Source organism: Chrysemys picta, chromosome 2 (genome assembly GCF_011386835.1).
Source record: "Chrysemys picta bellii isolate R12L10 chromosome 2, ASM1138683v2, whole genome shotgun sequence".
In the NCBI taxonomy this organism is placed as follows: domain Eukaryota; kingdom Metazoa; phylum Chordata; order Testudines; family Emydidae; genus Chrysemys; species Chrysemys picta.
Window position 1 is genome coordinate 117,871,261 of NC_088792.1, and position 16,315 is coordinate 117,887,575.

A 16,315-nucleotide genomic window follows, 5' to 3' on the forward strand; every position below is an offset into this window, starting at 1 on the left:
CTTCCCCGTCCGCTAACATCTCCGAGGAAGCGGCCGTCGACAATATCCCATCCTCAGAGTCCACGGTCAGTGGTGGGGTAGTGGTGGCGGCCGCACCTAGGATAGAATGCAGTGCCTCGTAGAAACGGCATGTCTGGGGCTGGGATCCGGAGCGTCCATTTGCCTCTTTGGTCTTCTGGTACCCTTGTCTCAGCTCCTTGATTTTCACGCGGCACTGCGTTGCATCCCGGCTGTATCCTCTCTCTGTCATGGCTTTTGAGATCTTCTTGTAGATCTTTGTATTCCGTCTTTTCGATCACAGCTCCGAAAGCAGGGACTCATCGCCCCACACAGCGATCAGATCCAAGACTTCCCGATCAGTCCATGCTGGGGCCCTCTTTCTATTCTGGGATTGCATGGCCATCTCTGCTGGAGAGCTCTGCATCATTGCCAGTGCTGCTGAGCTCGCCACGATGTCCAAACAGGAAATGAGATTCAAACTGCCCAGACAGGAAAAGGAATTCAAATTTTCCCGGGGCTTTTCCTGTGTGGCTGGTCAGAGCATCCGAGCTCGGACTGCTGTCCAGAGCGTCAACAGAGTGGTGCACTGTGGGATAGCTCCCGGAGCTATTAGCATCGATTTCCATCCACACCTACCCTAATTCGACATGGCCATGTCGAATTTAGCGCTACTCCCCTCGTTGGGGAGGAGTACAGAAGTCGAATTTAAGAGAGCTCTATGTCGAACTAAATAGCTTTGTTGCGTGGACGGGTGCAGAGTTAATTCGATTTAACGCTGCTAAATTCAACATAACCTCCTAGTGTAGACCAGGCCTCTGGGTCCTAGTGGCACTCCCCCACAGTCTGGCACCTGAGGCGGCCGCCTCAGTTCGCCTCATGGTAAGGCCAGCCCTGGTCCCTCATGTGACTCTGCTATGCTGCTTAATGATGGGCACTCTCACTTGATATGCCTTGGGGAAGGATGCATTCTGAAATGTTGTTCCATGTGTCATGTCTTTGCAAAGCACACCAGCAAGTGAGGGAGGTGAGGCAGTAGCTTTTTCCTGATGGAGAAGTCAATGCAGGCCTCTCAGACTCTGGGATACCTTTGGAGAAGTTTCAGCTCACAGGTAAGTTTGTTTCCCTCAGCCCCCCTGTGAGCCATAACTCCACTCAGAGCTTGCAGGCCATTTCCTGTCAAAGACCCCACTTGTCTACCACTGCATTATGATCAAGATCTGATAGAGGCAGGAAGGAGCACCTCTCTAGACGTTAACCCAGATGCCAGTTGCCTTCTCTGGCAACCTAGCTCTCCCTGGGCTCTGTCATCAATCAGAGAAGACCCTTGCTGGTACCTCAATACCGAAATGAAAATCAGCATTGATGGTTTCTTCTAAATCCAAGGACCACACCACCTCTGGTATTGGCCCTTTGGCACCAGGTATCTCAATGCCCAGTGCCTCCATACTGACCATATTATCTGGTGGCCATCGCTTTAGTACTAATCACTACCTTGGTACCCAAGATGTCGGTACCAACCTTTTCAGCAATGAAGCAATTGCCAACTGATCTGTCAATGGGCCTGGAACCAGAGTCAACATTACTAGAAAGGCTCAGGGAGGTCATTACAAAATTCTTATTGTAGAGCCTCCACACCTGGCCAGAGAAATGTTCCCTATGCCAAACATCCCTGGCAGGGTACTGTTGACAGGTCTTGTCCCTCTTTTGTAGGAGGTATATTTCTTCTCTTCTTGCTCCCCTGAACACAGCAGGGAATCATCCCTTCTTCTGCTCCCTCTCTCCAGCTGCGCCCCTCGCCCCACACTAGCTCAATGGGATTCAGGAAGGAATCCAGAGATCACTCAGGAGAGCTAGGAAAACCTCAGGTCATTATAGGGAGCTCTCCTTCTTATATCCCCCATATGCTCTCTACTGCCTGACCATGCTGGACCCCTTGAAGTGTTCAGCCCTGCCAGAAAGCCCGTGTCTCAACAGTTTCCAGAGCCAAGTCACCTTCTCTGAAGAGGCAAATTCAGCCTCCTCAGATGACTCAGCTCCATCCATATGTGCTGAAAGGCCAAGAGAAAGAAAGAGGATAAGAAAAGCATTCTCCTGAGCAGGAGCAGCAATGCCAGCTCCAATATTCTCTTCTTCCCCAATGAAGTGGTCAACCTACCTTCACTGGCCTTGGCATGAATTCAAAGTCTTCCAGGCTTTGATTAAATGGATAACTGACAGTCTGGATATCCCCCTTGAGATAATACAGGAAAAGCAACATAAACGCCTGGACATTCTCCACTCTACAGCTCCAGGGAGATTGGCCATGCCAATCAGGGATGGACTGCTGAAAACCAACAAATCAATCTGGCACACACCAGCTTCTGTCTCTGATACCTGCAGGAAAGCGGACAGAAGACAGCAGGTCTCCGCAAAGGGAGATGAATATTTTTATCAGCATCCTACTCCTCACATTGATATTCAATAAGAAAACATCAGAGTGCTACCAAGAAAGTGCAAAGGCAGCTCTAATAACAACAAAATCTAAAAGGGAAGAACGGATTAGCGAAGCTATTTGGGCATCAATGGAAAAGAGAAGTGTAAAGCAGTGATACTCAGACCTCAGTGGTTCAGAAACCAAATTAGCAATCAACATTACTCAAAAGAGCCACAGTAGTGTGAATTCATTCTTTCATTTACTATATATATATTATTCTCACCGCAAAATGAATGACCAAGTATTCTACAATTGGTTAGTAACATAGTAAAAGCATCCTGACTGATTAATAACTTAGATTGGTTAATAATTAAATCACAGTGTTTTAATATCATGTGTTGCAAAGAGCCGCAGGAGACACATTAAAGAGCCACTAGCGGCTCCCAAGTCTGTCTGAGTTTCACTGAAGTAAAGAAAAAAACTCATGAATGCTAATACATATGCGTAGACAAGCAATACAGAGCTTTAGACAAAGGGGTAAAAAGGAGTGGTGGAAAAGACAAAAGGGCATATATTGATAGAAAATGTGAAGAGCCTAAAGCTGCTAGGCAGAGAGCTGACCTGACAGTCTTGTATAAGACAATCAAACTACTAGAACAGGAAACTTTAGCAGTATTGGAGGCCCTATTAAAATACAAATGGAAGCCCCTAAAGTAGACTTGGCAGAATTCATTTTTTATTTTTAAAAATAATTTCAACAGATAATATTGCTGTTTATTTTTAAGCATTTTACAGATTTTTTTTTATCAATTTAAATTTTTATAGTTGTGGGACATTATGGGTGGGGCACTATTCAATGACAGTCTACATTGAAATTCAAAAGTTATAGCTTTTATAAGCTGTTAAAACACAAATTATCTTAACACTGTAGACAGTGGCATTGGAACAACTTGTGCAGCTTTAGGGGGTGCTGAGAGCCATTGACTCAAACTGTAAAGCTGTAAATGGAGACCACTTTAAGCACCCCTAACTGTAAATGATTTCACTTTCCTTAATGCATCCGGTTCTCTGTCCCAAGAGAGGGAGTCAGTTTCAGCATAACAATTTATAAATATTATTTCTTTTTAAGCATGTGGAACAATTTGTGTGTGTGTGTGTGGGGGGGGGGGGGGTCTGAGAGACATTGAACCAAAGTGTAAACCCTGTATATGATGGCAACCACTCCAAGCCAGGGGGTAGGGCAGCAGCACTGATGTTTCTTTTGCTGGGTGTGTAGCTAACTGGGCCAGATTAAGGTGCGATGAAGGGACGGCTCCATTGAGCGCTGCTGTTAACCAGGGGCAGCGCTGACAGCGACCAGGTGGGCTGCGGCCCCAGGGCGGGATAACGGCGTCGGCCCTGAGCTGTCTCGGGACCACTGGTTCTTTCTTTAAAGGGAAGGGGGCGGGACTGACGGGGCCGCTGCAGCCAATGGGGGGAAGCGGCGGAGGGGCTCGGGTCTCTCTGTGTTTCGGGAGGGGGGCGCGAGGCTGAACCTCGGCGCGAGCGGGCGGCGCCATGGAGCTAACGGCCCCTCCGCGGCCCTGGGCCTTCCTCTGGCTGGCGGCCACGGCGCTGCTGCTGCCGGGGGCGGCGGGTGAGTAACGGGGCGGGGAGGCGGCTCCGCGGGTCCCCGCCGGCTCCTTTCAACAACATGGCGCAGGGGCCGGTCGGACGGGGCTGGTTCCCAGCGGGGTGACTCCCCGACCCCCGCTCCGATGCCGCCGAGCCAGGAGTGGGGGCGGCTCTGAGCCTCCCGCCGGCCACGAGTGCGAAGGCGGGCGGTGGCGGCCCGGCTCCGCGGCATCCCGAGCCCGGCGGGCCCAGCCTTGCTCCCTGCGGGCCCCAGAGCGGGGAGCGGCCAGTCGGGCCGGGCCCGGCCCCTGAGCTCACAGCCCCGGAGTGAGCAAAACAAGTCTCCGGCGCTCTTCGCTTGAGCTGGGTCCGTGTCCTCCCTGCGCAGCCACGGGCCAGCTCGCCGGAGCACTGGGGCTGCGCTGGTGCGGCAGGAGACCGTGGGGCTGGGAGACGGTGGTAATAGGAACGCTTTGTTGTTGGTGGTGATCCAAGAGAATGGGGGAAAAACCCAGCTTGACACTCAGATCCCAGCGTGAATTTGTTTGGGTCTTTCAGGGTATGTCTACACGGCAATAAAAGACACCGTGGTGGTGTGCAGAGCCCAGGTCAACTCAGGCTCTTGGGTGCTAGAACTAGCAGTGGGCTGGACCCCAGGCTCTGAGACCCTACCGCTTTCCCAGGTACCAGAACCTGAACATCTACACTGTTATTGTTTAGCCCTGCAAGCCCGAGTCAGTTGAGCCAGGCTCAGAGATTTGCTCTGTTCATGCATCCTTTTTTTTTTTTTTGGTTCATGTTTTCCTCTAGAGTTTTCTTGCACTGTGCTAAGCCAGGTCTCAGCAGAACTTTGAGACTGAAGGGAGAGTAATGATCTAAGGACCTACCCTCCGGGCCTTAGTATTGAGCCACTATTATACTTTGACATTTTGCAAATGCAAAATATACAAATGGGTGACAAGATGTTTCATTTTATTGCCTTCATTTATACACATTTTTAATAATTGCTAGGGAAAAATCTTTTATTCCCTTTTCTACATTTCAGAAGACTATTTTTATTTCTACCTACAATTATGAAGTCACATAACTTGGCAACTTGAAATAACTTGTCAATCAGCTTCTTTCAAGACCTATTTCTCTTAATGAGACAGTAAGGCTACAGATGCTAAAGCAGCACAGCTGCAGTGCTGTAGTGTAGAAGCTTCCTTCATCCACAGAAGGGTTTTTTTCTGTTGATGTCGTTAATCCACCTCTCCGAGAGGTGGTAGCTGGGTTGATGGAAGAACTCTTCTGTCAACCTAGCTGCATCTATACTAGTGGTTAGGTTGACCTAACTATGGTGCTCAGGGAGTGAAATTTATCATAATCCTGAGTGATGTAGCTAGGTTGATTTAAGGCTTAGGTCTAGACTAGACTTGATAGTTCTCTGAACTATTCCAATCCTGTCATCTTCTTGAGACCTTGCTAATCACTTGTCTGGTGCTCAAGGTCTTTGCTAGCTCATTAAGCCAGGGTTTGAAAAATTTACCAGACAACTTTTAGTCAAAGCACTACATCCAGTAGTATAGTGGCCAATACTACTTGTTGGGAGGCGGGAGGTGTGCAAGTGATCTTCATGGGCAGGAAATGCTCTGGCTAGAAGTCCAGGTCCTCAGCTATCCCTAGCTTCTGGCAATGGGGAGGGTGCAATAAGTTTTGCAAGAGTACTGACTCTCAATGAATCTAGGTAGGGGTCAGATTTTGGGGAAAGAAGGAAGTGATGTATTTTTTACAAGCTTCACCCAGTAAGCTCTGTCCTTTAAGACACCACTCACAGTAGATTTACAATGTTCAAAATATGGTCATGCATGTTCTCTAGGCATGACTTATTTTCAGTAGAGTCTGAATAAATTAATGGGCTGTGTTGGGCTTTTCAGGCTTGACTTGACCTTGGTGAAGCTCATATGTCCTGCTTGGCTTTCCCTGGGGGAGGGGTGTTAAAATCCCCACTGGGCTTTGCTAGGCTCTTTGGGTTTGGCTCCTTCATGACTGGAGGCAGAAAAAAACGGTGGTGTTTCAGTCCCTGGACAAACTGCGCCTCTGACTTCTCTTGGTCTCTCTGAGGCCAGCCTCTTATATCTCAGGCCTCTGGCCATCATCTCTCTCTTAGGATGGAATCATGTGAGTCTTCTGCTCTCAGACTGGGTGTTGAGTTTTAGTCCCCTGAGTATCAACCTCGATCATCTCTGCAGGTCTGAGTTAAGCTCAGACTTGGACATTTTGTTACCCTCTGGGGCAATGACGGTGGTAATCAGTGGCCAAACAGTTTCCTTAAAGCAAAATTTTATTTATTTAGAACAAATGTTTTCTCTGCAGTGTGTATCTTAAAAACTATAAGGCAGCCTAGTTTATCAGTCATTTAACCATTTTCCACACAGGGAAAATGTGGTTGGTCTAATTTCCTGAAGACTATTCTGAGACCTCTAGGGTCTGGAGGGCATACTCAGTTCCCTAAACTCCCAAACCATTTCTCATCCAGACTCTGGGAGAGACTCCTTGTAAAATTGTGTAAAGTCCTTCTGATCACACTCCTTCTCAATGGCAAAGTCACTTTTTAGCCCAGTGACCTGTTAGTTTCCAGCATTGGCAGAACAAGGCTTACATTTTGTTAGTTTAAAAGTTTGTCACCAACAGCTTGTGTCCATTGTCTTTCCACTGTGTACCTAGATGTTCTTATCTGGGAAGCCATTATGTTGCTTCTCTGTTCTTCCCCCACAGCCCCAGTGTAAATTAGATCAGTGCATTCACACAGGAAAGTTTTATAATCCAATGTAGAATAATTTCCCTCACTCACCTGTCACATACAATGTTCATAAAATTATTATAGATTATGTATCAGCTCCACTTCTGTCATGGTATATACCAAGTGAACCCATGGGTAGTGCCAAAATGAGCTGGCACATTAGATGTTTCAGATCTTGGAAATATGATCTTCCCACTCTTTTCTTATATACTTTGAACCACGAAAGAGTTAGCATTTGTTAGCATTTAAAGTATTATCATTGGCCTCTGAATTAGCACCCATGTAACTGAACGGTGCACATAATACCGTAGAGCTTTAGTTTTAAGTTCTGCAAACAGACAGGTGGCACTGCATCCATTACACTTGGGTCATATTTTGAGGCTGTATTGGAATGATAACATCTAGAGACTTAGCTTTCACTTAAAAAAAAAAAATTCCTTCTGTAGAACAAGAAGGCAGCATGAAGGAGGTGCTGGTACCAGCTGAATATGAGACCTTCTTTAGTGGGCTAAATCTTTTGTATTTCCCCCAGATCTTTTGCGGGGCATCATCCCTATCTTTGTTGTTACTTGGGAAAGCAGCAATGTGGATTTTAGGTTATTTTGATAAGTTTTGCATTGCCTGTAGAGTTCTAAATATACGAGTAAAACTGACCGGAGTCTTGCTAATTTCAAGCTGCTGGGAGAAAATCATGAACAACAGAGGAGTGGGAACCTGGTTTGTAGACTCAAGAAGACCACATTCTTGAGGGGAGGGATAGCTCAGTGGTTTGAGCATTGGCCTGCTAAACCCAGGGTTGTGAGTTCAATCCTTGAGGGGGCCATTTAGGGATCTGGGGCAAAAATCTATCTGGGGATTGGTCCTGCTTTGAGCAGGGGGTTGGACTAGATGACCTTCCCGAGGTCCCTTCCAACCCTGGGATTCTATGAATTGATTTTTATTTGGCTTATATTGGAGCTATCTTTGAAGTCTTACGGACAAATTTTTTTTTTAAAGAGATACATTTTTGTAGAAATTGATTCCCTGAGCTTCCTGTTGGAGTGGAATTTTCCTTCTGTTAAGGAAAAATGCAGAGTTTGGTTCCAAATCTAATTTGGGTGAACGTTTAATTTGATAACATCATGTGCTACCAAAAGACAATTTTTTTTTTTGGCCCACCATTGATTTTTGGTAGTCCATGTATGTTAAGAGAGTAATTTGATTTTCATGTGAGCCACCAATTTTTTATTTATACTGATGTCAAAATATGTATTCTGCAGACATTAGATCCTTAGTGTTTGATTTATGTTATGTCATTTTTGTCTTCTGCGGTCCTAGGAATGCCATTGTGTGTTAAACTTGAACTGACATCATTAAATTAATACTTTGAAATTATTTCAAAGTATTTTATTTATCTGGAATGTTATTTAAAGAGACAGTAAAAATAATAGCAGTTCAAAGAACTGATCAATCTAGAGGTTACTGCTTGTCTGGAAAGCTACAGTGTAAATAAATGAATGTCCAGCTGAGGGCATTTAGCTTCAGAATAAAACAGGGTGTCCAAACAAATGGAATTTGTTCTGAGTGGGAGTTAAGCTGCTAACTGGTGAACTGAGGGATGGGACAGAGACTTCATTTTTTAATGTTAACCTAGCAGTAATCAGAAGAATGCTAATAGGTGAGTTAAGGTGGTAACAAATCCAACAAGAGGCCAGTTATCTTGAAATGAAAATAAAAAAATGATATAAAAAATGTCTTCTGGAAGATCCCAGGAATTCCATGTGGAATGTGTACAGTGTCCTATTTACACATTATCATGAGAGCTACATGTATATGAAGTGTCAACATTTTTCCATTAGGGAGGAAAATATGCAAGAGCTTCAGTTGCAATTAGGAAAAGTAGAATTGCCATACTGGTTTATATCAGTGATTCAGAAATTGCACCGTTAACACTAGCCATACCAGCTGCTAGAGAGGAAGGTGAAAGTAACCCTGCATTAGGCAATTCTGCCAAAGAGAGTGCCTTATACTGAGACTAGCAATATCCAGTCCACCATCAAGAAAACAAGCACTTGAATGGGAATCATCAGGAAGACAGAGTGGCATATAGTTGTAATGTATGCCATAGATTCAGTTTTTTAGAATTGGCTACTTCTAGACCAACAGATCTTGGAAACTACTGCCCAATATGATGATTTCCATTAATTACTCAAGAATCAAGCAAAGAACCATTTGCAAACACAGTTACTCCCTGCCAGTTTCCCAGTCCCCCTCACAAGTGGGATTCAGGGCTGATCACTGTGATTCTGGCCTTCAAGATCTCCAAGTGGGATTATTGCAACTCTGCAAGTATGAACACACTAGCACGGTGCTCTTCTCTATTTTTGAAGTGGGGGCCACTTTGGTAAAAAAAACCCTTAAATGTGAGAGCCACATAAGGTGGTGCTGAGGGGTGAGAGGTGGCCCAGGGTAGAGCAGAGGGTGGGGTGCAGGGGTGAGGGCTCTAGGGTGGAGCTGGGGATGAGGGGTTTGCAGTGTGTGTGTGTGTGGGGGGGGGGGGGGCTCAGGGCTGAGGCAGAGGGTTGGGATGTGTGGGAGTGAGGGCAGCGGGGTGGGGCCAGAGATGAGGGGTTCAGGGTGCAGGAGGGGGCTCAGTGCTGAGGCAGAGGGTTGGGATGTGGGGGGTATGTGTGGGCTCTGGCTGGGGTGTGGGCTCTGGAGTGGGGCTGGGGATAAGGAGTTTGGGGTGAAGGCAGACTGCCCCAGGGCTGGGCTCAGAGGACTCCTCCCAGCCCTCTCCCTGCCGGCAGCAGTTAGCTCCAGGGGAAGGGGCTTTCTCTCCCCCCTGCCGGCAGGCAGCATGGAGCTCCGGGGGAAAGACATCCTCTCTACCCTCTGCCAGCAGCAGGGAGCTCTGGGCTGTGGGAGAGGCCCACAGCAGCCCTGCAAGCCCCAACTTGCTCCCCTCCCCAGTTCCCACCCACCTCCTACCTCTTGTCTTCAGGTTTTTGCTGCATGGCCCTTTAGAGCTGCTGTGCAGCTATTTAGTCTGCTGTGAAGCCATGCAGCTCAGAGGGAACTTAAGGAGCCACATTTAGGGTCGATGGGAGCCGCCACTGGCTCGTGGGCCTTGCAATGAAGGACGTCTAGCACAGGGGTTGGCAACCTGCAGCACGCGTTCCAAAGTGGCACGCGAGCTGATTTTTAGTGGCACTCTGCTGCCAGCCGGGGTCCTGGCTGCCGGCCTGCTCAGCCCGCTGCCTGCCTGGATGAACGGAACCTGAGGCTGGCAGCAGAAGGAGCAGGGCTGGCAGCTGGGTCCCCACCTGGCAGTGGCTGGCGAACCGAACCCCAGACTGGCAGCGGGCTGAGCGGCTGCCAGTCTGGGGTTCTGTCTGCCACCTGCGCTGCCAGTCTGGGGTTCCGTCTGCTGGCCCTTGCCAGCCGGGGTCCCGGCTGCCGGCCCTGCTCAGTCCACTGTTGGCCTGGATGGACGGAACCCTGGGCTGGCAGTGGGCTGAGCGGGGTCGTTGGCTGGGACCCTGCCTGGCAGGGGCCGGCAGATGAAACCCCAGACTGGCAGCGGGGTGAGCAGCTCAGCCCGCTGCTGGTCTGGGGTTCCGTCTGCCGGCTTCTGTAAATGTAAAATGTATTACTGGCACACGAAACCTTAATTAATGAAGACTTGGCACACCACTTCTCAAAGGTTGCCGAATCCCGGTCTAGCATTTTAAAAATTTCCACCGTTGCAGCAGACCATGTCCATGGTGTTAACTCTTGTCTTTGTTTCTACTTGCTAAATTGCACTGAAAGCCAAAAGTACACTATATACAGTTCTTTCCTAATAGCTGCTGTAGTTTCACTAAAATAGTATCTGATTAGGAATTGGTGTGGGATGATCCAAAAGATGATCTCTTTATTCGTATGTGGGGCACAATTTTTAAGAAGTTTGAGAACCCCTGATTTTAGCTGATATAATTTAACATGGAAGGATGATTTTCATAATCTGAATATCTGTATAGATGGTGCAATCTATATTTGTCCTAATCAAGAATGTCAGAGAATGAGACAATAAATGGTGTAATGATGAAATTGTGTGAATAGGGTCCAAAGAATTAAAGAGAGATTGGAAATGACAGTGGGCATCTACCACAGATCTCCTAGATTGAAGAACTACAAAATCATTCTAGGCCAATTATTGAGATACTTGAAATGGGATATAGTTTTCATGGGGAATTTTAACTATCCAGATATCAGCCGAACATAATGCTCAAAATTGTTAATACGTTACATGAGACAATTTTATGATCTGAAGTTGACATCGTGAACCCATTTCTTACAGCTAGAGGAGAACTGATCGAGAGTAAAGTGAAATCTTGGTACCAGTGACTGAATTCACCATTCTAAAGAATCATTCACAGGATACACAATACTAGGGTATTAGAATTGAGTATGGTAAAGTTTAGGAGATTAGGAAATCTGAGGTATAATTGAAAAGTCTGCATGACGTCTATTGAAGGACCTTTTAGAGTCCTCGGAGATTAAATGTTTGTAGTGATTAGCCCTAAAATTAATCACCCAATTTAAAAAAAACACAAAAACAAAAAAACCAACCTTAAAAGGTACTAATACTAACTCAAGACTAATAAAACAAATTTTGAGATTCCTTGACATAACTGTTTTTGAAATTGTTAGAATTTCAAGCTAATATTTTTGGTAAATTTTATTATTATTTTAATGTTTTATTATTTTATTTTTATTAGCAAATGCACAAGTGGTACAGTAAAGATGTTCAAAATATGAAGTAAGGAGATAAAACAGAGATGTATAAGGGGGGGGCGGGTAAGAAAAATGTCAAAAGGGCTTAGATTGGCATCACATGTTTTAGCCATTCAGTAGCCTTTGAGTCAGCAGTGTGGATTCTGGAAAGTCATCCTGGTAGACCAGCACAAGATGAGCAGCCATTTAGTAGGTGTGCAACATCCTCCACACTGCCGCTGCACTGAGGGCTGTTTCAGTCTCCCAGGTGTGGTCATTCAGCTCATACCTCACCCACCCTTATTTGAAATGGTTGAGCTTGCAACAGAGATAGCATGGCAGCTCGAAGGGAGGCAGTTGCTTATAGGACTGAGTGATGAGGAGGGAGTTTCTTAAGAGGGAGCAGCTCATTCCCATTCTGCTTGTCACGGAGTGGCAGTGTCTGCTGTAGAGATGGTTGGGAACGTAGTAAATGGATAGGTCTTCTACTGATGAGCCAGTGGTGAGGGGCTTCCCATATATCTTTGAAAAGTGGTAGTTGTGGTATCTTCTGAATTTTGTCAAGGAGGTTCTTTGCTGTAATATAAGGCTTGATGTTAGGAGACAGGATATTAAAGAGGACTGGTATCACTTGGTGTTTGTTGGTCTCTCTTGTTGTTATGCTCATCGTTTGATTCAGTTGTACAACAAGTAGCTTTGTGTGGGAAGAGTTTAGCGGTACAAGAGCACTGTATTCTCCAGCTGAGTAGCAGAGAACTAGTGCCAAGCTGTGCAGTGTTTACTCATTAGATCCCCAAGTTGAGCCCACAATCTTATTTAGGAGACCATTTCTGCTCTTTATCTTCTGAGCTTCCTTGATTAGGTGGTCCTTGTTAGGTAAGTGTGTGAGTTAGAATTACTCCGAGATATACTGACTTAGAGTCATGTGCCAGTCATTCTCCGTATAAGAAGATGTTGAGTTCATTGGTGTGGTTGAGAAGGAAGCTTGACGGTACTGTCTTTGACACACTGCGCTTAAATCTCCACTTCTTGCAATAGCCAGTGATGGCTTCCATGTCTTAATTTAGGTTGTCCTTAGTTTTCTTGAGGTGTATATCTCTTGAAACAAGGCAGGTGTCCTCTGCATACTTAAGATATTGGAAGCAAGTAATTTGTAAATATATTGAAAAAAGTTGGAGCAAGAACAGATCCCTGAAATTGGAAGAGGAGGAGGAGGGCAGAGGAAAAGCTAACATGCGTTGGCTTGTCAAAGAGGAGTCTAGGAAGAAGATGTGTGCACCTGTGGGGAAAGTTGGTGTGGTGTGTGTGTGTCTAAAAACAGGCCTACTGGTTGTCTTCCCTCTAGTGCCCATTGGTATGGTCCAAGTCCCAAACCCAGTGTGCTTCATAAAGTAGGTGGCTTCTGTCCTAATGGCTCCACAAATCCATCTTCCATCCTTTCCCCCACTCCTTGATAGATATAAGGTTGTAATAGGAGTCCAGAGTTCCTGGGAAGAATGGAGCTGCTTGCAAGTATTTAGTGTCTCTTAAGAGAGCCTGTCAGAGCAGCAGTCCAAGCACTTAAAGGGTCAGTTTCTACTTGCATGCCCAATTTACCCACTTACCTAGGGAAAGTAATTGGAGATTTACAAGGCTGTACTAATATGGGTTCAAATAATTTTGCTGTAGATCTTTATACCCTAAAAGGATTTCCTTGTGCATTCTCCTCCATACTCACTTTTTAGTAGAGGATTTCTCTTCATGTGCTGCTTCAACCGTCATCTGGCAGAGAGACCCCACCCATGTGTGGACATCAGCTATAGCATTATATTAAACTGTAGCATTCATATTCCCTTACTAGTTTTGAAGGTTTACAATCATGACTTAGTTTCATGTGAAGTTGTGAATGTAATGTCAAATTGGAAGTGTAACTTCAGTCCTTAGTAATATAATGGATCGCATTGAGAGAGAACCTCTTCAGATATTTATAGCATAATGAACCCATGGACAGAAAACAGATTAGGCTTATAAAGAACAAATCGTGGTAGACAAACGTGTTGATTGTATTCTTTTTATGGAATTACCAAATTCATTGGTATAGGGAGTATAGTAGGTACATTTAGAATTTAATAAAGCATTTGATAGAATATTTCTTGGTTTTGAAACATTCAAAATGGCTTGGTTTGGAGCACATTCATGGAGATTGAAAAATGTCTGACAGGACTGTAAACAGAGAAATGATTTAATACACTGCTGGGTGTATAAATAGAGTGAAATATTACAGAGGAGGCAACATTCCTTTAGACCCTTCTGTCTTTTTACTTGATATACAAACCGGGGGAAGGGGGAAGCCTTATTTCCTTTTCCTACCTCAAGGAGTTATTTCCTACCTATCAAACCCTCACATTATGTGAGGCTAATACAGACTGGCCTTGTTTTGGAAAAGGACACTTTCCTTGGTAAACTGGCTGTTGCTGAATATTTGTATTACTGTTGTATCTAAGGGCCCTAGTCCTAGACCAAGTCCCCACTGTGATAGGTGCTGTACAAACAGAGAATAAAAGTGATGGGAGAGACAAAAATGAAATGACTTGCCACTTTGATTTATATGTTGGATGCCAACAAGGCCAAATGAAACCTTTTAGGAAATCAAATGCTGATGACTCATATGTATTAAATCTCAGTTGTTGTGGAGTATAGTTTATTATGAGAATTCTGTTTTGTATTTTGGACTGTATGAAGTTGTTTGTGAATTCTTGAATAGTCTAGATGTGACAATATCCCTTACTGGCTGTGTTTATAATGGAATATTTTATGGTACTTTTTTTTTTTTTTTTTTTTAAAGCAGATAATCTATCCAGTAGCCATTAGTGGTTCTACCTATGTTTTTTTGGCAGTTGACCTTTTAGATGATTTTTTCCATTACAAAATCTTAAAAAATTCAAAACCAGTGAACTCTTTTGCAATTCTATTGCTTAGCAGCTGAATCTGTTTCTCTATAAAACATTTTTTTTTTAAAACAAACATATTTTGCTTCAAGGCTAAGTTATTGTTTTTGCCAAATTTCAAGCTGAAGTTAATTTATTTTATAGTTGTAAACTCCTAAAACCGCCTTATAATAGAAATGCTAAAAGACTGTTTAAAGGAAAGCTGCTGTTAATTATACCTTAGCTCAATAAAATATTCACTAAACTAAGAACATCATGCAACCTGTTTATGATGAAGCTAGTCTCCCTCAAAGCTGCAAAGATTCCTCTTCCTTTGAGACTTCACAGCGCCCCGCCTGTGACATCTGTTCATTCCTTGCAGTGACAGAAGTGTCAGCAAGGACTTTTTTCCTTGACACAATGAGAACAGGTATAAATGTGGCATTTGACTAGTATATCATCTGTAGGTTACCCGTGGTACTCCTGGGGTTATTCGGTGCCACTGCGCAATGCAGAATTTTGCAGAAATTAATGTGCATGCAGAATTTCCTTTTCCCCACAGAAGTGGGCTGCAGTGCTGCTAGCTGCCACTAGGGACTGTTGAACCCATCAGAGCCCAGCTCACACATAGACACTGCTGGGGAGAGGGAGCTAGAGGATTCCTGGCAACTATAGTTCCCAGCATGCCCTGAGGGAAGGAGAGGGCGGCGCACAGGAAATTCTGTGCAAGCCTGGGACCCAGCATTAAGCTATTTCTCCCTCTGGATCCCTGGGCTCTGCTGTGGGGGGAAAAAAAATTGGCACTGCTTTTTGGCGCCCCCAAATCTTGGCGCCCTAGGCAACCACCTAATTTACCTTAATGGTAGCACCGGCCCTGGGTGCGGGTGTCTGGGCCCGGGGGGGCCCGTGGATGGTCTCTGGGGGGCGGAGTGTTGTGGGTGTATGGCCCACCGGCTGGACTCTGGCAGGGGGGAGGGAGGGAAGGGGTCAGAGAAAAAGGAACTGGATTGTCATAGTGGTTTCTTTAACTCTCTTCTCCTGGGTGAATTTTTTGTGTGTCTGTATTGTTAGACATACTTGCTGACAGGTATTTTGAAATAAATTACCAAAATAATAGAAACTGGTGTGATTATGTAGTGTTATTTTGACAAATAACATTAGCTGAATTTTCAGAAATTTTTAATTTTTGGCGCAGAGTGCCCCTAGGAGTAACATGCATTTTATTAGTCCAGTAAAATCCATTTAGACCAGTTCACAAGGAGTTTAATGCATTGGTATGCATACATGTGCATGGTTTTATTATACAATAATGGGTTGTGTTTTGCTTTTTTTTTAAAAAAAAAGTAGAATCTTGCATGATTATGTTGGCACTGCACGTAGATGCACATGTAGTTGAGTGGAAATGCTCTCTTAATGTTCTGTTGGCACTGTACATGCATGCTCTAATGCAGTGGTCCCCAAACTTTTCAGGGTCGCCCCCCCTTATCCCTGTCCCTGTCCCCCTGCCCTTACCCTGGAGCCAGGGCCGGGAGCGGGGCTGCAGCTGGTGTAGTGGGGGACGCAGACAGGGATAAGGGGGCTGAGGCTGGGACAGCACTTGAGGCTGGGGCCAGAGCCGAGGCGGGGGCTGGGGCCAGAGCCAAGTCCATAGCCAGGTGTGCTTTGCGCCCGCCCCCAGCCTGTGTTGGGAATGGAGCAGTGGCTGAGGCTGGAGGCGGGGGCAGGAGTGGAACCGTGCCAAGGCTGGGAGTGGGCCAGATGCAGGGCTGGGCGCCAGGGATGCGACTGGGGGCAGGACTGGACAGAACTGGGGGTAGGGAGGAGCTGAGTGACACTACCTCCCCACCCCCGTGGGGGGATGTC

General features: G+C 45.6%; 1 protein-coding gene across 16 annotated transcripts in view; it reads left to right on the forward strand.

Moving 5' to 3' along the window:
• Positions 1–3,883: 3,883 nt before the first annotated feature.
• The window catches only part of RECK (reversion inducing cysteine rich protein with kazal motifs), a 141,368-nt gene continuing 128,936 nt past the window's right edge, over positions 3,884–16,315 (forward strand). For 4 of the 16 annotated variants that reach the window (XM_065584095.1, XM_065584092.1, XM_065584094.1 and 1 more), the window contains exon 1: positions 3,911–4,049. Coding sequence is in view for 4 of the 16 variants with exons in the window: in XM_005292626.5 (XP_005292683.2) it covers positions 3,971–4,049 (79 nt within the window). In the remaining 12 variants the exon portion in view is untranslated. Of the gene's footprint in view, positions 4,050–4,590; positions 4,711–16,315 lie in introns of those variants that run through there. The other 12 variants (XM_042841814.2, XM_024099608.3, XM_065584098.1 and 9 more) reach the window with 10 other exon arrangements.